The sequence below is a fragment of the Corythoichthys intestinalis genome, chromosome 14 (genome assembly GCF_030265065.1).
Source record: "Corythoichthys intestinalis isolate RoL2023-P3 chromosome 14, ASM3026506v1, whole genome shotgun sequence".
Taxonomy (NCBI): domain Eukaryota; kingdom Metazoa; phylum Chordata; class Actinopteri; order Syngnathiformes; family Syngnathidae; genus Corythoichthys; species Corythoichthys intestinalis.
In genome coordinates this window covers 30207152-30231397 of record NC_080408.1, presented here as the reverse complement: position 1 = coordinate 30231397, position 24246 = coordinate 30207152, and the positions used below count along the sequence as shown (strand labels likewise).

Here is a 24246-nt window from a genome sequence, read left to right as displayed (position 1 = left end):
TTTTTTTTCCAAGACTAGCTTGCTTTAGCAAGACTAGCAAGACTAGCCAAGACAGCTTCCAGAGCAGCTTCAGGCAGAAACTTATTTGTCCTCCCTTTTTGAAGTTTCATTAAACGTAACACCCACCAGTGTGTTCGCCAGCCCTCACTGTATTGAAAGCAGCTACAGGTAGGCAATGTTGAACTTAGGAAAGTGCTATTTTTAGAGATGATCGGGTCCGATCACGTCATTTTCAAAGTATCAGAATCGGCAAAAAAATATCGGACATGCCTTTTTTTGATATATATATTTTTTAAATAAATCGTTTTCTGATTGTATTTAACGTTACAGACATAATATGTTACATTCATCCAGAGTCTTTAGTTTTGGCTTTAAGGTAGGGTTATCAAATTTATCCCGATAATGGCGGTAATTAATTTTTTTTATTTGTGTCACGTTAAAATATTTAACGCAATTAATGCATGCGCTGCACGACCCACTCACGCATTGTCACGCTCAATCTCTAATGGCGCTGTTTTACCTATATAGAGAGCTAAAAGGCAGCGTAAAATGAGTGGAGTGAATTTTGGAAGCTTTTGGAGCCTTTTTTTAATTGGCTAAAGCCTTACGATCCCTCTCCCTACGATTAGAGCTATCGTGGGAAGCAATGTGGGAAAGCAAGGTAGTAATTGATCTTTTTCTTAACACCCTATGTTATTTCCCAACACAGAAAAGATATATCAATTGCTAGCACTACGCACAGTCATGGTTCCACTTCCCATCATGCATTTGGGCATGGCTACAGTATCATTTACTGAAAGCTCAACAAATACACTAGATGTCAATATTTAGTCACTATATACAAAGTCACATTTGTCCTTTAAGAATTACAAGTCTTTCTATCCGTGGATCCCTCTCACAGAAAGAATGCTAATAATGTAAATGCCATCTTGGGGATTTATTGTCATAATAAACAAATACAGTACTTATGTACTGTATGTTGAATGTATATACAGTGGGGAGAACAAGTATTTGATACACTGCCAATGGCCATTGGCAGTGTATCAAATACTTGTTCCTGTTAAATTGTTTTTAAAGGCGACTAACAGGTCTTTGAGGCTCACAGTTCTAGCTAATAGACAAGTGTTCAAATTCTTATTTACAGCAGTATTATACAAATAAATAGTTAAGAAAAAATCATACACTGTTGTTTGTGGATTTTTTTTTTAGATTGTCTCTCACAGTGGACAAGCACCTACCATCAAAATTTCAAACCCGTCCATATTTTCTAAGTGGGAGAACTTAGAAAAATCGCAGGGTGTTCAAATACTTATGATCCCCACTGTACTAGAGGTGTCATTCAATTAGTTGTTAGTCGACATATCATTACAAATGTTATGAAAATATTTTTTAAAGGTTGAAAGTTACCTAGTTTTGCTTTAAGCTAACATCAAATTAAATTAGCATAAAAACCAAAAATAAATAAATAAAAATACATTTGGAAAATACAAATCCCAGTTCTTAAAACCTTTATCTAAACAGAAAAACACCATGTAACATGCATATAGAAAATATACTTTTTCATTAAAGAAAAAAAAAAAAAAAGAAAAAAAACACACCGTGACGCTTTTTTTTTTTTTTTTTACATTGCAGAGACAAATCTTTACGTTATTTACAATATTTGCAAAAGACAAAAAGGTCCAGCATCCACAACTACTGTCGAGTCTAAAGTGGTAAGGGGCTAACCGCTAGAATGCTAGCCCCTCATTATCAATCGCCTCTGACAGGAGAAAACAACTCTATGGCTAGGTTCATACTGCAGATCTTAATGCACTATTCCAATTTTTTTTGGGGGGGTCATATCTGTTTTTTTGGCGCGCCAGTTCAGACCGCCTTTGTCGATTGAGCCCGTAGTTTTCCCACTGCCAATGGGGAAAACCATTGGCAGTGTATCAAATACTTGTTCTCCCTACTGTACGTATTTGTCCGAGTTTTATTCATTTTTTTCTTAATGCATTGCCAAAATGTATATGATCGGGAAAAATTATCGGGAATGATTGGAATTGAATCGGGAGCAAAAAAAAAAGCAATCTGATTGGGAAATATCGGGATCGGCAGATACTCAAACTAAAATGATCGGGATCGGATCGGGAGCAAAAAAACATGATCGGAACAACCCCAGCTATTTTACCTCAAAATTTAGTATGCTGTAAACATGCAGACTATCTTAGGCTAGGTTCATGCACAAATCCGATTTTTTCGTGTTTTTAGGACACGAGACAAGTCGCATAGAAGTGGACCATTTCAAATCTGATCTGGGTCACTTTAGTATGTGGTTTAAATCCTATCTAGGCTACATTTTTTTCATAATGTGGCGGCGGTCTGAACTGTCAAGTCTCCCAAATCGGAATTCATGCAGCAATTACGTCAGCAAAGAGCGAGATCGGCAGGCAGGACTGCAGCGATGAAGCTGTGCATTAGCGTTAGCGCCTAGCCTGAACTCAGCTTTTACGCAGGAGGCAGGCTTGATCGCAGTCATAAAAAACTAAAATGCTGAAAAGGATAAGCCTGATAATGCTTGATTTTCTTTCTGTGTGCCAAATGAGCATACACGTAAGGCTTATGCGTGTGCGACATGCACGTACAGTGCGTGCATGCGTTCTATCAGTCCATATAAACTTTGAATATCAGACTAAATAGGGATTATTCATGTCTGCTACTTGTGTGTTCTTTTTGGAAATCAAAATATGATCACCCTCGAATGACATACAGCCAGCATGTGTAGTTATTTGTTTGTTTGTATGCTTCTGCGCATGCGGGTCAGTTTGCTCAGCGCGTGCCAGACTGCAAATTAGTGCGCATGCATTCATACTACGGGCTCAATCGACAAAGGCAGTCTGAACTGGCACGCCCCCCCAAAAAAAACAGATATGACAAAAAAAATTGGAATTGTGCATTAAGACCTGCAGTATGAACCTAGCCATTGAGTTGTTTTCTCCTGTCAGAGGCGATTGATAATGAGGGGCTGGCATTCTAGCGGTTAGCCCCTTACCACTTTAGACTCGACAGTAGTTGTGGATGCTGGACCTTTTTGTCTTTTGCAAATATTGTAAATAACGTAATAGATTTGTCTGCGCAATGTAAAAAAAAAAAAAAAAATGCGTCACATCGGTGTGGTGTTGTTTTTTTTTTTTTTTTTCTTTAATGAAAAAGTATATTTTCTATATGCATGTTACATGGTGTTTTTCTGTTTACATAAAGGTTTTAAGAACTGGGATTTGTATTTTCCAAATGTATTTTTATTTATTTATTTATTTTTGGTTTTTATGCAAATTTGATTTGATGTTAGCTTAAAGCAAAACTAGGTAACTTTTCAACCTTTATAAAATATTTTCATAACATTTGTTAACATATGTCGACTAACAACTAGTTGAATGACACCTCTAGTACAGTGGCGATCATAAGTATTTGAACACCCTGCAATTTTTCTAAGTTCTCCCACTTAAAAATGATGGACGGGTCTGAAATTTTGATGGTAGGTGCTTGTCCACTGTGAGAGACAATCTAAAGAAAAAAAAATCCACAAACAACAGTGTATGATTTTTTAAAAAACTATTTATTTGTATAATACTGCTGCAAATAAGAATTTGAACACCTGTCTAGCCTAGAACTGTGAGCCTCAAAGACCTGTTAGTCGCCTTTAAAAAGTCCAACGAATAAGTGGAGTGGAGGTAGACTTTTTGACCTGTTTGAGGCAGTTAGCTGCATATAAACACCTGTCCACCCCATACGATCAGGAAGACTCCAGATACTAACATGGTCAAGAACAAAGATCTGTCCAAATACACCACATACAGAATTGTAGACCTCTACAGAGCTGGACAAGGTTACTGAGCAATTGTCAAGCAGCTTGGTGATATAAGAGCCACCGTTGGAGCAATTATTAGGAAATGGAAGAAGCCAAACATGACTATCAATCTCCCTCGGACTGAGGCTCCATGCAAGATCTACCTCGTAGGGGCTCAAGGATCCTAAGAATGGCCAGGAATCAGCCAAGAACTACACAGGAGGAGCTGGTCAATGACCTGAAAGGAGCTGGTACCACCATTTCCAAGGTTACTGTTGGTAATACACTAACACGTCATGGTTTAAAATCATGCATGCAACAGAAGGTTCCCCTGCTTAAACCAGCACATGTCCTGACCCGCTTTAAGTTTACCGATGACCATTTGGATGATCCAGAGGAGTCATGGAAGAAAGTCATGTGGTCATAAGAGATTGAAACGGAACTTGTTGGTCTTAACTAGACTCATAGTGTTTGGAGGAAGAAGAATGATGAGTACCATCCCAAGAACACCATACCCACTGTGATGCATGGGGGTGGCAGCATCATGCTTTGGGGGTATTTTTCTGCAGATGGGACTGGACAACTGGACTGTATTAAGGAGAGGATGACCAGGGGCATGTATTATGACATTTTGGGGAATAACCTCCTTCCCTCAGCTAGAGCATTGAAAATGGTCCTGACTGGGTCTTCTAACATGACAATGGCCTAAAGCAGACAGCCAGAATTACCAAGGAGTGGCTTCGTAAAAAGCATATCAAGGTTCTGGAAGGGCCGAGCCAGTCTCCAGGCCCAAACCCAATAGAAAATCTTTGCAGGAAACTCAAACTCAGTGTTTCTCAGTGACAGCCCAGAAACCTGATTGATCTACAGAAGATCTGTGTGGAGCAGTGGTGCAAAATCCCTGCTGTAGTCTGTGCAAACCTGGTGAAAAGTTACAGGAAACATTTGACCTTTGTAATTGTAATCAAAGGCTACTGTACCAAATATTAACATCGATTTTCTAAGGTATTCAAATACTTGTTATACTTATAATATAAAAACGTAAGGTCTAATACAAATTAATTGTTAAAAAAATCGTACACTGTGACCGGGATTTTCGGGGGAATACCGTACAAAATCAAATGATTTTTATTAGGGTTGTTCCGATCATGTTTTGTTGCTCCTGATCCGATCGTTTTAGTTTGAGTATCTGCCGATCCCGATATTTCCCGATCCGATTGCTTTTTTTTTTTTGCTCCTGATTCAATTCCAATCATTCCCGATCATTTTTCCCGATCATATACATTTTGGCAATGCATTAAGAAAAAAATGGATAAAACTCGGACGAATATATACATTCAACATACAGTACATAAGTACTGTATTTGCTTATTATGACAATAAATCGTCAAGATGGCATTTACATTATGAACATTCTTTCTGTGAGAGGGATCCACGGATAGAAAGACTTGTGACTTTGTATATTGTGACTAAATATTGCCATCTAGTGTATTTGTTTAGCTTTCAGTAAATGATACTGCAGCCATTCAACCCAAATACATGATGGGAAGTGGACCCATGACTGTGCGTAGTGCTACCAATTCATATATCTTCTCTGCGTTGGGAAATAACATAAGGTGTTAAGAAAAAGATCAATTGCTACCTTGCTTCCCCACATTGTTTCCCATGATATTTCTAATTGTAGGGAGAGGGATTGTAAGGCTTTAGCCTATTAAGAAAAGGCTCCAAAGGCTGCCAAAATTCACTCTACTCATTTTACGCTGCCTTTTATCTCTCTAAACGGGTAAAATGGCGCCATTATAGATTGAGCGCGACAATGCGTGAGTGGGTGATACATTTTTTAAAAATTAATTACCGCCGTTATCGGTACCTTAAGCCTAAACTAAAGACTCTGGATGAGTGTGACATGTTATGTCTGTAACGTTAAAAACATTTAGAAAACGATTTAATTTAAAAAAAAATAATATATATATATATATATATATATATATATATATATATATATATATATATATATATATATATATATATATATATATATATATATATATAAATATATATTTAAAAAAGGCATGGCCAATATTTTTTTGCCGATTCCGATTCTTTGAAAATGATGTGATCGGACCCGATCGATCGATCGGGACATCTCTAATTTTTATTTTCAACATCGTCATACACTATTGCTTAGCCACAACTTGATTCAATACTCATTACTATTCATCCTTCACACAGTCGCTGGAAACAGAAATGTTGTTCAATCCATCTTTAGGCGACCGGGCGATCAGGATTTTACGATATGGTGCGCTGGTCCTCATGGGAAATGCAGTCTTCCTTAAGAAAAAACACTACCGCTTTTGTCCGCCTGCACTGCTAAAATCGACCAAAACTGAAAAGTTAGCTAGTGTTGCTTGAAAGCATTAATGTGCTGCTTTCACTCCATTCGCAAAATAAAAATACTATGAACCAATAATTTCTGCCTTCTCCCCCTACTTTGCTACACATTGGCCTACATTATCAGATCAATTATCCTGCGATGAACAACATGCTATATATTAGAATCACTGTATAATGATACGATTATTATCCTGTAGAAAACCATATGGTTGTAGTGATAGTGAGTATGCTTGAGTTGGTTTTTGTGATTTTTCTTTCCTCTCTAAATACTGCATAGTGTCCTCCTATTGGGTGTTGTAGGAATGTTAATCCTAGGATAACCTTAAAACATTACAGATAGCGTTGAACTAGTGTATTTGAATAACCTACACACAAAGAAATGACTAGGAAATTTAATGTTGTTGAGTATTAATGCATATCACAGCCTTTTAAACAGTTCCTAGGGCGCTAACTCACAGCTCAGCTCAACGCGTATGAAATCCCTGATGCCCAGATTCTCCAGGAAGACGCCGGAGGGAGCGCTCGTCTTGAACAGAAAGGAGATGTCGCCACTCAGCTCACTGTGGAACGTCGGGAAGTGGAGGTAGGAAGTCTCCGTAGCGAAGAAGGCGGCGTTCCAGAAATTCTCTGAGGTGTGAAAAGTATTTGAATTATGAACTGATACTATTTTAGTGATCTAAGGCTGGATTTTGTGTTGGGATTCAAGTAGCATGATTCTGATTTTTTTCTTTACACTTTCTTGACACAACTGGTATATGCATCATGGCAGTGTAAAAGAAAAAAAAAAACTTATCTTCTAACGCTTGGATTCAAAAGTTTTCTTTGTTCTTTTATGACTTTCTCCCACCTGTTTTCTCCCATACTTTTCTTCTTCCTCATCATTTTGATTCAGAATCTTCTTTACAGAAATGCAGACTGTCATTTTCAAAAATGTTCTTTTTTTCTAGTTTCTCTCTTATTTTTCCATATTTTGATTGGGACACTTTAATTCTAACTCTTTAATTTAGAATCTTCACAAGCCTTTTCTCAGAATCTCATTTTTCCCTATTTCTTCCATTCCTGGGCTTTAAAAAAAAAAAAAAAAAAAAGTTTTTCTATTATTATTATTATTATTATTATTCAAATGAGACTTTTTGATTCAGACTCGTCAATTGAGTCTCTTCTTTTTTTGGGATTCATTTTTGTCCAACTCTTTTCACTGACTTTCAATTGGACTCTTTTCTTCTGGTGTTCTGTCAGTTTCTGCATTCATAATATCGTACTCAATTCAGATGATTTCTTTACATTTTTTTTAAGTGACACTTTTTTTTGAAGACTCTTCATTTCAGATTCATAGCATCATGCATATCCTTGCGGCGCAAAGAAGAAAACTTCTCTTAAGACACATACGTAGACATTAGGGGTGTAACGGTACACAAAAATCTCGGTTCGGTACGTACCTCGGTTTTGAGGTCACGATTCGGTTCATTTTCGGTACAGTAGGAAAACAAAAGGCAAAATATAAATGCGCTAGTTGTTTATTACACACTTTTGTGCTTTCAACAAGAGGAACATTAGCCTATACAACAGGGGTCCCCATCTGCCGGGCCGCGGACCGATACCGGTCCGTGGCGCATTTGCTACCGGGCCACACAGAAATAATAATTTAATAACGACCACTTTCTGGCCGAATTAACTCTGTGCCTCTGCTTAACACACCAATATCCCTGTCAACTCTAAATATAGTACTACGGGATAGATTAGAATGTCGTCATAGAAATCCATTGATTGGACTGCTAGCCGTACATCTTGTTTGTGTATATAATATATCTATGTGCGCTTTCCCTCGATAATAACGTATTGCTAGGCCGCGGGCGCAGCACATTTGTTCCCAGAAATAATTAGCCCCCACACCAGCGAAGATGACTGAAAAACATACGTCTTTGGAGATATTTTTACGGCGAAAAGGGCACCTGACGAGCCTACAACCTCGAAGACCCACGAACTGCGAAGGAGTGGATTCGTGACCCGTTTGTGAATAAACCGAGTGATTCGAGCATGTCTGTGCAACAGGAAGATCAACTTGTAGAGATCGCAAATTACGGCGAACTTATTAAACGTATATTTGAGACAACAACTCTACCGAGGTTCTGGATTAAAGTCATTCTGGAATATCCTGACATCGCTACAAGAACATTGAAAACCTTGCTACAATTTCCAACATCGTATCTTTGCAAAGCTGGTTTCTGTTTAACGACAAGTCGAAGTCGATAATGGTGAGAGCGGTGTGCAGTTGTGTGCAGCTTACATGGCAGGATGTATCTGAGAACTTTTCTACAAGTCCTTCAATGATCAAACGTAAGTTAATATTCCTTTCTTTCAAGAAAGTTTGTAGTGTTTACTTTGGAATCGCTGCATTTGCGCATTTTGCGGCTATGTTTAACGTTACGCGCATGAGCAGAACCCCATCGTTGCAATTTTTGATGGGTTGAAAAATTTGTCAGAACACCGGTCCGTGAAAAAAAGACCCAAATAACACTGGTCCGTGGTACAAAAAAGGTTGGGGACCCCTGCTATACAAAACTAAAATTCTGCTCAGAAATAGAAAATACAATATTCTGAAATGTAGATATTTTGAAAAACAAAATAAAAATAAATAACATTGGCTAAGACTTTTTCTTTAAAAAAAATATCTGATGTGCAAAATTGAACAGTTAAGTTTCTCGTATTAACTTTATGACCACAGCCTCGAAAAGTAAGGGTTATTAGGGCTGTCAAACGATTAAAATTTTTAATTGAGTTAATCACAATTCAAACCATCTCTAAACCATGCCATATTTTTCCGTAAATTATTTTTGGAATGGCAAGATAAAACACAAGACGGATATATACATTCAACATACTGTACATAAGTACTGTATTTTTTTTAATTATAACAATAAATCCACAAGATGGCATTAGCATGATCATTCTTTCTGTTGAAGACATTTTCTTTTTCTTTGCATAAACAAACACACAACAGAGCCTTAGAACAGTAACAAAAACAGTATTATTTATAAAGTGTGCAAAGTGTGTGTAGTGTACACATAAATGTGGCCCTCTTCCCTACTCATCCTCTAGTCAGTCGCTGAGGCAAACCAACTCATTTACATTTTCTGAGAGTTGTTCCATCTATATTATTTTTTAATTTGAATTCCCCACCCAGAGGGCCAACCTGCTTTTCTTCCATGTTTACATTTAACTGTTACCCACGCTGCTCACTGCACTTCTGAGTGGTGTGACGGCCCTGGCCGTTCAATTGTTATCTTTTTTGAAACTGTTAGTCAGCTGATCGTCGCGTCCGCCAGCTGGCTGCCTCCCCTCCCAACGTGACGTACTCTGATTGACGCCGGACGGGCAGACGACGTCACCGCCGCTGATGGGCCACCCGAGGAAGGGTGCCAACTTCAAAAACTAGCCGCTGTCTGTCATGTATCCATTGTACAGCGATTTGTTTACATTTGCGGCAATAACGACACTTGCTTTACGGCAGCTAAGCCGAACAAGGTAGTACCATTCGGCCGTTGTTTGAGCTCGCATCCCCGCGTGTGTTGTATTGTGCCTGAGTCTTGTTAACCAAATAAAGGCAGCGTTAACAAAAGTCATCTTACCGCTCGTCATTTTACAGTCAACACTGAGAGTTCGCATTTGACAGCATTCGTGCCGCGTACCTCCTCGCCAGCTGTTTGCTCGCCATTCATTCGCCTGTGCATTTGATCGCTATTTTGTTACACTCCCACTTTTTCAGTGAGGCATTTTGTGTTCATTCGTTATTGGATCGTTTTTGTTCACCACTCTAAATAAGAGCACCGCAGCAGTAGGCGTAAACTGCCATTTTCGTTCAACTCGTTTTGTTTAGTGTAGAAGCCAGGGTCGTGGCTGTATTGTTTTTTTCTTTTTTACGATCAGGGTTTACTTAGCGGGTGGGGTTTAAGTGTAGTTTCATTTTGTTTGTTGTTTTGGCCTGGGCTTACGCTGAAGCCAGCTTCTTCCGCATTTTGTATATTTTGTTCATCGCGAGTTCCACTTGTGTGAATAAATTTGTGTCCATTTTCAACTTGTGTGTGTGGCTCGTTTTATGTTACGCCCATAGCGAGCCGTCCGTGGGACGTAACAGTGGGACTATGGGATGCATGAGCAGGCATTCCGCGCTTGCGTTAAATGCGTCAAATATTTTAACGTGATTAATTTAAAAAATTAATTACCGCTCGTTAACGCACTAAATGTGACAGCACTTTAAATTACGTCAGAAACTCGTTCGGTACGCCTCCGTTCCGAACCGAGCACCCCGTACCGAAACGGTTCAATACAAATACATGTACAGTTACACCCCTAGTACACATATATTGATTTCGTGATTTGGTTGCATAAAAATGAAAGCATGAACCTTTGGACTTAATCGTTTTTCAATGGAGAGTAACGTTATGTGGGAATCAGAAGAACAGAATCAAAAACCAGTGGTCCTTATGGTCACAGTCTGACTTACGCAAAGTCACCGCCCCATGTGAATACATTTGACTAATGTATAGGTTTTCACCTCGAGTCTCCATTGTACACATGACTTATTTATTTCCATAGGCGACCGGACTTACTGTCACCATGGCAACGCAGCGTCCCAACCCGGTAGGCGGCCTCTGAGCCGGACCGCTTCACATCACCTAGTACCAGAGTGCGGACAGGGAGGCTCTTCTTGTGGGTCAGCAAGCCTGAGTCCTCAGCCCTGAAGGAAGGAAAACACAGTATGTTGTAATATTTTGACATTTGCTGCTTTATTATTCATGCTTATCATATCGCGCATGTCCAAGTTAATTCATTCCAGGACCAATAGGGAGAACCTTGTATGAAATATTTAGTCACTAGAAATACATATTTGAATTGGAAAAAGACAGGCAAATGTAAAGCGCAAGCACTAACAATGTGAATAAAACATAAGAGGTTGCATAGAGCAAATGCACACAACTCAGTATGTACAGTCTAATCATAAAACATGTATGCTGTGTTAGTTTAAGACTGTAAAAGGTTTTACCCTGTTAGGAGAAAACCCTTGAAACTAAATATAAGGATGGGTGAATGCTGTACACACAAATGTACCATGTTTGGAACGTAGAATGTGTTTGGAAAACACATTTAGTATGTTCAGTGAAATAAATTTATTAATTGAAAATGTCATGTCTTGAACTAATTTTTCCGTTCTCGATATTGTATTGGAGGTTAAGTACCATTGAGCGCTATCAGCGTCACAGTTGCAGTAATGTTTGGGGTCCAAGCAGTCTCCCTGCAGGCCGCATGCACACTGCTGGCTGCCCGGCTGAGCCCCCGCCCAGTAATCCTGACGTTCACCTGGTGCGGAGCCGCCGATCCACCAGCTCAACGGAGAACCCTCTGGGATATACCACAAACAATAAAATGTCAGACAACAACTTCCTTGTCTTATGAGATTTTACATGACATTTCTTTTCTCGCCCTTCTTTTCAGAATTCCTTTCCGTCACTTTTCAAACTCTTTTCATTCAACTTTACATACATAACATGACAGAAAAAAAATCTTAAATAGCATTATTATTGAAATTAAAATAATATTTTGAGATGATTCAACTATATACAACAATTTGCATCTTTAAATCTGCCGTTTAGCTCAACCTGTCGTTATAGCGCTCTGGCGCCTCCATCTTGGTGATGACGTCAGACAATGAGCGATTTCAGCGGATTTAGCATGGAGCCCAATGGAGGAAGAAGCGTTTGTCAGCGATTCTGGTTCAGGTGTGGATTTTTCGAACAATATTGTCAATCCAGAGGAAGTATGTGACATACAGCCATATATGTTTGAGTCAAATTTAGGGGAAGAGGAAGATTCTGAACGAGAAAAAGGTCAAAGAGACAACAAACACGAGGCTGATTACTAGAACAGACTCCATGGGCAACGCAATATGTCAGCATTGTTTTTCTCTCTACTCCAATATTGTTACAGAATATTCTTTGTATAAATATTGATTCCACGACTGCTTTATAAATTGTATGGTCATGACAAATAACAGTCTTGTGCTAAATGAAATATTAAAAATGCATTTATTCAGTGTGACAGGGCTAAATTACTGCATAATGGTCAAAACTGCTGACTTCTTAAACCTCCTGAACGATATTTTATGCCACCGAAGTTAGTCCGGCTCTTGACATTTCTCTGCCCCGGCCTCGGAGAGGAACGAAAGAGCTTAAACAAAACAGGAGGTGTCAGAGCTAGGCTACATGATAAATCGAACCAAGCGGTTCTTCCAAGTCTCTCCCTCACATTTCGAACACGAAAAATCACCAAAACTACCCCGACTCTTGTCACATACAGCGGCGGGAGTGATTGCCTTCGCCGATCGGCCAGCCTCCGGCGGCAAGCAACTTTCAGCAGACTATTATGGCTCGTCATTCCCCTGCTTAAGCGCCGGCAAACAGTCCCGCCGGACCCAGAGCAATGTCAGCATTGATTGACAGATTGACAGTTGTTGGGCAACACGGACTTTCAAGTCCCTCCACAGATTTTCTATGAGGTTGAGATCTGGAGACTGGCTAGGCCACTGTAGGACCATGAAATGTTTCTTACGAAGCCACTCCTTTGTTGCCCTGGCTGTGAGTTTGGGATCATTGTCATGCTGAAAGACCCAGCCACATCTCATCTTCAATGCCCTTGCTGATGGAAGGAGATTTTCACTCAAAATCTCTCGATACATGGCCACATTCCTTCTTTCCTTTACACAGATCAGTCGTCCTGGTCCCTTTGCAGAAAAACAGCCCCAAAGCATGATGTTTCCACCCCCATGCTTCACAGTGGGTATGGTGTTCTTCAGATAGAATTCAGTATTCTTTCTCCTCCAAACACAAGAACCTGTGTTTCTACCAAAAAGTTCTATTTTGGTTTCATCTGACCATAACACATTCTCTCAGTCCTCTTCTGGATCATCCAAATGCTCTCTAGCGAACCGCAGACGGGCCTGGATGTGTACTTTCTTCGGCAGGGGGACACGTCTGGCAGTGCAGGATTTGAGTCCCTGGCGGCGCATTGTGTTACTGATAGGAGCCTTTGTTACTGTGGTCCCAGCTCCCTGTGGGTTATTCACTAGGTCCCCCCCGTGTGGTTCTGGGAGTTTTGCTCACCGTTCTTGTTATCATTTTGACGCCACGGGGTGAGATCTTGCATGGAGCCCCAGATCGAGGGAGATCATCAGTGGTCTTGTATGTCTTACTTCTTCTAATAATTGCTCCCACAGTTGATTTCTTTCCAAGCGTTTTACCAATTGCAGATTCAGTCTTCCCAGCCTGGTGCAGGTCTACAATTTTGTTTAAGGTGTCCTTCGACAGCTCTTTGGTCTTGCCATAGGGGAGTTTGGAGTGTGACTGACTGAGATTGTGGACAGGTGTCTTTTATACCGATAATGAGTTAAAACAGGTGCCATTAATACAGGTAACGAGTGGAGCCTCTTTAGACCTCGTTAGAAGAAGTTAGACCTCTTTGAAAGCCAGAAATCTTGATTGTTTGTAGCTGACCAAATACTTATTTTCCACTCTAATTTGGAAATTCTTTAAAAATCAAACAATGTGATTTTCTGTTTTTTTCCACATTCTGTCTCTCATGGTTGAGGTTTACCCATGTTGACAATTACAGGCCTCTCTAATCTTTTCAAGTCGGACAACTTGCACAATTTCTGGTTGACTAAATACTTATTTGCCCCACTGTCCATATGCCAGTGTGAACGAAACGCATCCATGATGTCACATGCATGCGCACTGCGATATGTCGTCACGTGACGCAGTGTTTATGGAAGTATAAATATGGTCCCTTTTTGAGGTCTTAGCCGTCATTCTTTGTGGAAATTTGGGGGGATTTTATGCTACAGGAGCCAACTTTTTTTTTTCCTGGTAGCGCGGTATCGAGAAGCAAGCTCTATGTTTTCGAATACGTATGGGACTTATATCCACATGGTGAAAAAAAGCGTATGATTTGAAAACATTGGAATTGGAAAATATTAGCATATAGGCAAAAAACAAAGGTCTGAACATATCCTTAACTTGTTTTCTGACTTTCAGACTCGTTTTTCATAAATCTAATTTTTCAGCTTTCAATGTCTTTGCCGACACCGCCTTTGTGGACCATGATTTTTCTTTCCGAGCGCTACTTTTTCAAGTCTTTGTCATGTTCCCTTAGATACAGTGGTACCGTTACTTACGAACCTCTCTACAAACGGAATTTTCAAGATACGAAACACCTCAACGGAAAAATATTGCCTCTTGTTAAGACATAAATTTCAGGTTACGAGATGCAAAAATACTATACTGTACTGTAAAAGATACATATGTACTTCCTGCTGTCTGCTTTTAAATGTGACGCCATAAGATCCTGCTGTCCTATTGGTCATAATCTTTCCCATCATGCTTATCTGCTCACCTATTGGCCTATAGTTGATGACATATGAATATGGGTGTCGCAGTATGATGACGTGCACATGCGCAATGTTGTCGTTGTTATAGCGGGTCGATGTCTTCACCAAGAGCGCATGTCTCCTCGCGTTTTTCTCTCACGAAGAGATTTTTTAAGCCCACACACGGTTCACTACATTAGTAGCACAGAAGAGCACAGGTCGCCTCATGAAAGAAGAGGATATCGCCTCACTTGAATGGGGAAGATTTTCAGACTGTTAAAAATGTGGTATTGTAGCAAGGCAAGTAACAAAGCAAGCAAGAGACGTGTAGTGGCTTCAATCCCTCTTTAATCTCTTTGTTCTTTTTCTTTAACACAACATTTTAGGATGCCCTTCATTGCAATATCCAAGTGCACCCCCTAGCGTTCACTTCATTTCACAACACAACATTTTTGTTCCTTTCAAACACTTCATTACATAGTTTTCCTAGTCTTACTGTTGGGGTCTTTTTTAAACACTTCTTTTAGGACTCCTATTTTCTGACCCTTTTCCTAGATTTTCCTTTTAAACTACTTTCCTACTCTTTTATTACGACTTTTCTAACTCTGTTTATCAGAATCTGACCCAAAAATAGCATAGGATATCACCTGCTGTGTTTAGGAGGCGTGACTTCCTGCAGCGGTAGACCATTTGCTGTTGGCAGTGGTCTGATTGGCCAATGACAGCCTTCAGCTGCTCGTCATTAGCAGAGTAGTTCATCCGTACAAGGTGCTGATGTTCACCACTAGATGGCAGCACTGGTGTCAGCTCGGAGTTGTTGTGGCGAATTTCCATCCAAGTGTTCTCCTCTGATGGAGAAAACGGAGGATAAACTACATTGATAATTATTATGCTAACAATGTGCATTTCACCTGTCATGTTGCAGTAAACCAGTTGCGGTTTGATGGGTCCGCTGCCATCCACATCGATGTAGAAATGTCCTGACGTGTTGCCGTTGTGTTTGTACGCCTCGCAGGATTGTTCGTACACCGCTATGAGAAAATAGTTTCAAGCCTTTTCAAGGGTCTTCCATGAGGAAAACGTACACTTTTTCTTAAATGTTAAATATTTTTTGTGGTGGATACAACTACCACCACAATTTAGTGTTGTGATCAAGATCTAGTAAATTAATTATTTAATATTTTGAGTTATTTGGACATGTGTTTTCTAACGGGTGCACACTTTAGTTAATATTTGTCAGAATGTTTACTGATTTTGATTTTTTAATTGGAGGTAACGACAAAAACTGTTGAAGACCTGGCACCTACCATCTGGAACGGGGGATATTTAACTTAATTTAAGCATGACTGCTTGGGGTCATTTTTCCAGTGTTTATTTAAATGCACATTAGTTGATCTATTGTTTGTAGTTAAAGTGCCTGTGGCAGCAAAAAAAAAATAGCATTATGGGAATTTGAATCATATTTTGAATCAATCAATATATCAATATACAACAATTTGGAAAAGCACAGATGACGAGAAATTAGTATTTTAATCTGCCGTTTAGCCCCTGCCTGTCATTATAGCGCTTTAGCGTCCCCAGCTGGATGATGACATCGGCAGGGTCACGATTTCATCTGATTTAGAATTCAGCCCATTGAGGGGGAATTATTCAGAATGAGGAACATGTGACGAAGACAGCATCAAAATCTCATTGTTTCAATCTCTCTACTCCAATATTTTTACACGATATTTTTTTTATCGAAGTATTTTTCCCCAATTGCTAAATAAATGGTATGGTCGTGACAAATAACAGTCTTGTGCTAAATGGAATATGAAATATTAAAAATGCATTTATTCAATCCGACATGGCAAAATTACTCCATAATGCTCAAAACTGTCGACTTCTTACACCTCCCGAACGATATTTTATGCCACCGGAGTTTGTCCAGCTTTCGTCATTTACCTGGCCTGGCTTCGGAGAGCCTAAAAGAACCCGGACAGCTAGCCGACATGCTACTCTGAAACGAGTTTTATTCTTGCCTTTCGAAGCTAAAAATCACACAAAACTACCCCGGGTCATATCACACGGTGGCGGGATTGTCGTTTGTCTCCGCCGATCGGCAACGCGTTTATCCGGGGAAGCAGCTGGAGAATGACCGCCGGACAAACCGGCTGACGTCAAAGGAGCGCTTAGCTGCCCGAGCCCAACCCGAGAATAGGGATCTATTGCCGGGCACACGAAGAGTTGCCTGGCGCGGCCAGACTGTTCTCCCTGTATTTTTCAAACACTGTGAGAATAGTCTGGGACCCACTTTCTTAATGGCCTCTCGAGCTGAACTAAATCATCCGTGCAATCAGATTTGATTATTTGCGTGACGTGTTCTTAACGAGCAGCGTCACTCTTGCGCGTCGGAAGTCGTCTCCACAACAACACAGATGGCGAACGGCAGAGCCGAGAATATGTTCCAATCTGCGGTAAAATCAGTTTTAAATTACCAAAAACACATCGACATAAGTCAGTGACAACAGTCTGTCTCGCGCGAGCCATGTTGAATAACTTCTCCGTTCTCCACTCGCGCTAGAGTTTCTTGTCGCTTTACCAATGTCCGCCCGTCGCTGCTTGGTCGACTCCGCTGTCTGTTTGGTGTGACTTGCTCCGCCCTAGGAATTTGATCCGCGGGACGGTCGCCAGACTCAATTGCTGGAACAGCGGTGAGTCTGGGGTTCTAGGCTACACAAAGAGGGCAGAGGGGGCTGGAAGTCTGGACGATATGGAGCATAAGCCGAGTATAGCGTTCTCCCGGTGGGCATGCGAAGAGGACCGAGGGGGGTGTGCGACAAGCTGCTGGTCGTCCGCCGAGTGGCATTTTCGGTGGACAAGGAGCATTGTCAGCCACAAAATACAAGCCACTTCCGTATTAAAATGTGTGCCATAATCCCAGTATTTGACATAATAAAAAACACGATGTTTACTCACTTCCTCATGAGTACAATGGTCCCACAGTTGTCGGACCTGTTTTGGCCAATCTGTTTTTGAAACCCAAAAAGGCTCACACGCCTCTCCCTGGTGCAGCAACAAAACCCTGCAGCACATTTGGTTGCGTGGTGCGAAAAACAAACGAATTAATCCGCAAAATCAGCTCAATCCGCAGTCCATCTGCATGCTATAAAGCAATTCTGTATTGTGAGATGCCGGGTAACGTCACATTCGCATTCCTTCTCAAAACAGGAAATTATTTTCATGGCGAGGGATTAAAAAAAATTTAATAAATAAAAAATTCGCTTCCACACACATCTAAGCGGTCCATTTCATACCGCTTGAAATCTTTGAAATAAAAATGATTTTTGCTGTCATAGGCACTTTAAGGTATGTAATTTTTCCATCTGTTGTTATTTAATTATGTTGACAATGTTTGGTTAACTTGTTATCATACCTCCCTTGGGTGGTCGTTTAGTAGAGTCCGTCCTTATTTAAACAGCCACAGATATGTGTCTGGAGGTCAGTGTGGTTGAGGCCTATTGTTAAGTTGACCTCTTATATGTTGGGCCCAGCACATTTTGTTAAACTGTTTTTTTTTTTTTTGTGACTTTATTAAATTGAATTTCCACCTAAGTTGGAACACCAGTGTCCTTGTGTATGTGTGGTCCACTACACATTTCTTTGACCATAGTTTTTAAGCAGGAATAAGATAATTTGTGGACAAAAACATGTAGGGTTGAAAGGAAACCACAAATAGACATCCTAAGTGAAGCTAACAATTTTGGGAAAGTTTTTGGTAAACATGCAAATTATTTTTCTTTATCTGAAAGACATTTTATTTTAACTATGAGACAGTGGTCATTTAACTCATTCATTAACCCAAATCACAGAGTACGTGTTGTTAATAAATTTAAAAAAAAATTTTTTAATTAAAATTTTTAAAAAGGACATTAGTATTGAAAACACCTATTGACAGCAATAGACCAATCGATTGCAGTCAATGGCAGCCAAAGAGCTAAACTATGTGAGGTCACAAGAGATATTTAAAATAAAAAAATAAAATTCTCACCTCAAAATATACACAACTCACACTTATTTGATTTTTTTTTTTCAATTATATTTTTTTAAAATTAATATGAACTCATTTAGAATTATTTACCTTGTTTTTTTTTTTTACTCACTTTTTAATTTACTTTTTTAAATTCTTTTTTAGTTATTACTGTTTAAATGGATCTTTCAATTAATTCATTTTATTACTGATTATTTCAATATTTTTTTCATTATCCATACATGCAGGCAAGCTGAATTGAGGCCGCAAAATATTGTTCCGTTGGCCACAAGTGGCCCCTGTGCCGCACATTTGAGATCCCTGTCCTGTATTATAGTGCAAATATTTGTCTAACAAAATTGTATAGTGCAGTATTTATTTCTAATTTCCTTCAGGGTTTAGTTCTCATTTACGAGCTGGCGGTCAGTCCAATTTTTGGCTGTGCAAAGCGACTTACAAAGAAATACAGCAGCTGATCCACATGAAATGCTGCAGTTTGCTGACTCTGCCTGAGCTTGCAGGGCCAATCTTTTATTTATTTATTTTCAGAGTATTTTTATTTAGGAGACTAGCCCCGCAGTGACTCACAGCTGTGACAGGTGGCGCCGCCGTAGCCGCTGTCGCTGCAGTTGCAGTGGAAACCCGTCCAGGATTGAGTGCAGCGCCCGCCGTGCTCGCAGCGACTCGGAGAACATCTGAAAACAACGGGAAAATATCATGTACAATTTATTGGTGTGTGTTTATGTTCAGAGTCAAAGTAAAGTTGCAAAGGTTTGAAAAAAACAAAGTAACAATGTAGCCTGGCTGCTCACCCTTGAACTTAAGTTTCACTGCTGTTAATATTTTACTTGAGCGTTTTCATTTGACTTGTAAGTCAACTGACCTATGCGGAAACTTTGGTGACGTTTTGTTCCTGACGCACAGCACTAAGAATACTGCAGAGAAGGTTTAATAATAAGCTCCCGTGGAGTATGACTACCATGCTGACCCTCCGTTGAAAAGCGACATTTTCCACCTGACTTGCGTTCAATTCAATCAGCGCGCTCACCGAGCGTATGCCTGCTGCGCACTAAGCGCAAACAACACCATGGATGCAAAAATTGAGAAGTCGTGACCTCGGCGAGGACGCCAGCTCGCTTCGTTAAGCGTTGGCTCATTTCACTCGCGACACGTTTTCAACCGCGTTTTTCTTTTACGCCTGACGGGCTTGATAATTGTTGCGAACGCGACGGCGTTAATTGAGCGAAGATTTGGCAGCCAGACCAAACTAAACCATTAGTTCTGCTTCGGTGCCAACACTCCGTGTTACGTTAACGTTCTGATTCGCAGGCTTTATCATTCCTAGGTGGTTTAAGCAATGTCAATTTTTCAAAATTAGTCCACTGGGCAACCATGATTCTGCCCAATGGATTCCGCCTAGGAACGACAAACTACAAACACATAAGAAAATCATACTGTATATAAAATCATGCATTACATCTACATTGTGTGTGATGTGTACAGTTATACTTCGCGCTTCAAACTTCTCTCCCTGCTCTTTGTTCGTCAGAGAGTGAACTGGAGTTGCTTATTAAAGTAAACGATGATTGACAGATGGTTAGGCTTTGATCTTGCCAGATACTCGACCTTCAAAGCGCCTCATGTGTCAATTAGCGTTTAACTTGTTAAACAGTTGCTGTGGCAACTTATTGTGTGTATGTGAGCAGCTGGAGCGGATCTGAGTCGACTCACTCAATGAAGCATTTAATAAAGACAAGCTTTAAAAAAAATTTTTTTTTACTTTTTTAAATGGATTGGGCATTTTTAAAAATGTGTGGGACAGTAACATGTTTAAAACTATTCATAATAATTATTATTATTATTACTTTTAAAGTGCTTAAAGCATTTACTAGTTGCCTTCAGAACTGCCTCGATTCTACGTGGCATAGATTCAACAAGGTGCTGGAAGCATTCCTCAGAGAGTTTGGTACATATTGACATGATGGCATCACACAGTTGGTGCAGATTTGTCGGCTGCACATCCATGATGCGAATCTCCCTTTCCACCACATCGAAAACATGCTCTATTGGATTGAGATCTGGTGACTGTGGAGGCCATTTGAGTACAGTGAACTCATTGTCATGTTCAACAAACCAGTCTGAGATGATTCCAGCTTTATGACATGGTGCATTATCCTGCTGAAAGTAGCCATCAGAAGTTGGGTACATTGTGGTCATAAAGGGATGGACATGGTCAGCAACAATACTCAGGTAGGCTGTGGGGTTCCAACGATGCTCAATTGGTACCAAAGGGTCCAAAGAGTGCCAAGAAAATATTCCCCACACCATTACACCACCACCACCACCAGCCTGAACCGTTGATACAAGGCAGGATGGATCCATGGTTTCATGTTGTTGATGCCAAATTCTGACCCTACCAGCAGCAGAAATCGAGACTCTTCACACCAGGCAACATTTTTCCAACCTTCTATTGTCCAATTAAGATGAGCTTGTGCAAATTGTAGCCTCAGTTTCCTGTTCTTAGCTGAAAGGAGTGGCACCCGGCATGGTCTTCTGCTGCTGTAGCCCATCTGCCTCATAGTTCGAGATTCTGTGCGTTCAGAGATGCTTTTCTGCCTACCTTGGTTGTAACGGGTGGTTATTTGAGTCACTGTTGCCTTTCTATCAGCTCGAACCAGTCTGGCCATTCTCCTCTGACCTCTGGCATCAACAAGGCATTTCCGCCCACAGAACTGCCACTCACTGGATATTTTTTTATTTTTCGGACCATTCTCTGTAAACTCTAGAGATGGTTGTGCATGAAAATCCCAGTAGATCAGCAGTTTCTGAAATACTCAGACCAGCCTTTCTGGCACCAACAACCATGCTACGTTCAAAGTCACTCAAATCACCTTTCTTCCCCAGACTGATGCTCGGTTTGAACTGCAGGAGATTGTCTTAAACCATGTCTACATGCCTAAATGCACTGAGTTGCCGCCATGTGATTGGCTGATTAGAAATTAACTGTTAACGAGCAGTTGGACAAGTTTTTTTATTTGATTTGATTTTTCTTTGGGGAAAAAGAACATGTCTTATATGTATCTCTTTCCAATGATAGATCTGAAAAAATACATTGAACAAAAAAACAACAAAAAAAGAATTTTTTTTTTCAATGTTTGTTCAAAATTTTTTGTTTTTTACGGGGGGCTCGCTACTTCGCGGTTTTTCACTTATCGCTGCGTGTTCTGGTCCCCATTAACCGTGAAAAATGAGGGATCACTGTATATGTTACTAAGGGTGTAAAGAGATGCATGGACTATGAAATATGAATGAATACTCGTCCATCTGAGTTTTATAGAACACAATGGCAGAGAGTACTGTGTAGAATATTAAATTTTAAATATGCTGTAAAAATAGCATATTAGAGTGTAGAATATTTAATGAAAATACAGTACATTAATGTGGTTTGAAACATAATGTACAGCTGCAATCTTAAATATGGTATATTTGAGTAGAGTGGCAAATTAAATCTGATGTTTTCTGTAAAACCCTTTAACCCTTGCAGTTGACACTTAAGACCTTTAAGGACAAGTGACTATTTTGGTCATTAAAAAAACATAAATACAGTGTTTGAAATCATTGATATTATTTTAATTATTAATCAATTTTATTTTCAATACCATTTTTATATAATTATAAATACATTTATTAATTAAAAATATGTTAATAAAGCAAAATTAAATTAAAATGAAATGAAAAAACAATTACACTATTTGCGGTACCGAGTACCACTCTAAAGCATTTTTTTTCATAGTATTTAACTCATTGCCTGCCATTAACAGCGCTAGACATCCAATGCATTTAAACTTGGAGGTTTCGTTCATTCGCCCCTCCCAGTCAAAATTAATTGGACGTCTTGCGCTGTCAATGGCAGCCAATGAGTGCCCTGTAACGTGGAAAAAAAGTCATAATTCTTGCATGAGAGGTAAAGTCCAATCTAGACCCAGTGTATTAAAGAACATTATATTATCGAATTGTGGCAGGTCAGAGACGAACATTAACCCTTTACAGGGCAAATGACTATTTTCGGTAATTGCTAACTATCAAGAGCTGGTATCCACATACGTCGAAATCACATTTTTGGAACATGTACGCCATTATATTGACATATGTATTCATTTTTATTATAAAAGGAGTGCTCCATAAAGGGTTAGGAATGTGAATAAAGGCGTATGGATCAAATTATGGAACATTATAGTAGCACAAATCATTAAACTTGATGTAAATAAGTTACATAGCAAGTGTATTCCAATGGACTGAATACCAAGTATAAAAACCAACCTGTCAATGATCCCGCACATGTCAATTAGGAGGTCACTGTAGTTTCCCAGCATCCTTTGCTGCACCAGGATGAGGTCCACCTGTTGATGATCCAGAGTCAGCTGGCGAAGGCAACCCTGGAAAGAGGCAAAAGGATTCCTGCAGGCCTCCTGCTGCTCTCCCTCCGCCGGACAACCTCAAAATAACAAGAAATGTAAAGCATTTCTGCGTATAAGGTTAATGAACATCGGCGGAGTTACGCCTACCACCGAAGAAGAGGTCCTTCTCGATGACAATGTTGAATGAGGGATTGGAATGAGCCGTGTCGTCTTTGTCCACGGTGATGCTAAGGTGTCCTCGCCTGGAATTCAGATCCACTGAATGCCACTGGCCGTCATTCAGGCCAGAACCTAAAAACCAATCCACACAAACTCCTAATTAACTATTTCTCTGTCTATCGTTTTCATATTGTTTTGTACTAAATAGGCATGTGCTGGTAGGAGATTTTGACAGTATGATAACTTTAAGGAAAAATACTGCAGTTTCACGGTATCACAGTATTGCAGTTATAGCTCTAAAATGTGTTATTTTGAGATGTATGGGCTAAAAATATATACTTTATTCCATTGAACGGGATTTTTTTTTTAAAATATATTTTACAACAAATTTGCAAATTGGCAACATGAATACAATGTTAAAATAAATTAATAAATAAAATAACAAAAATGAATAATTTATCATTTAATTTAATTAATAATTTAAAATAATAAATAAGAACAGACTAAACCCAAAGCCACAGCTCAAGATGCTCAACATTAGAACAAGAACCCTTGGTAATCTAGAATTGGACTTAAACAATATATGATCAACTTGATTTTTTGTAAAACACATACCACTACTACGATTAATATTAATTAGTTGAATATTAATGGAGAGCGACAGTAAGAGACAGAGCGCCTGTGTATGACTCGTATCATTATTTACACATCATACACATACACACCCATCCTCTCTCAACACAGGTAGTCACCAGAGAGAAAAAACACAACAGGCTGTATTATGAAAACGTTATTTTGAACTGATGTTAAAAATGGCGGAAGACTTTACAAAAGTAGACTAATGGTAGAGAGGAAACTAGTTACCGTCTTGGCAAGCTAACGAGCCGTGTTATCTGCATTGTTAACAAGCTTACGTTACAGTATTTCTTTTACCATCGCAAGACACACTAAACACGCTGGAGTCAACTTTCGTAGCTGATAAGAAACGTTCATGACAGCGTTTACTTCCCTTAAATTTTAT

At 39.6% G+C, this 24246-nt stretch overlaps 1 protein-coding gene across 4 annotated transcripts in view; it reads right to left on the bottom strand.

The window, feature by feature from the left end:
• Positions 1 to 24246, bottom strand: part of LOC130929706 (contactin-associated protein-like 5) — a 178971-nt gene that overhangs the window by 56542 nt on the left and 98183 nt on the right. For all 4 annotated transcript variants that reach the window (XR_009066945.1, XR_009066944.1, XM_057857110.1 and 1 more), the window contains exons 9-16: positions 23214 to 23357; positions 22969 to 23143; positions 19237 to 19343; positions 15551 to 15670; positions 15287 to 15487; positions 11458 to 11620; positions 10831 to 10958; positions 6677 to 6847 (exon numbers count right to left, since the gene is read on the bottom strand). Coding sequence is in view for 2 of the 4 variants with exons in the window: in XM_057857110.1 (XP_057713093.1) it covers positions 6677 to 6847; positions 10831 to 10958; positions 11458 to 11620; positions 15287 to 15487; positions 15551 to 15670; positions 19237 to 19343; positions 22969 to 23143; positions 23214 to 23357 (1209 nt within the window). In the remaining 2 variants the exon portion in view is untranslated. The remainder of the gene's footprint in view (positions 1 to 6676; positions 6848 to 10830; positions 10959 to 11457; positions 11621 to 15286; positions 15488 to 15550; positions 15671 to 19236; positions 19344 to 22968; positions 23144 to 23213; positions 23358 to 24246) is intronic.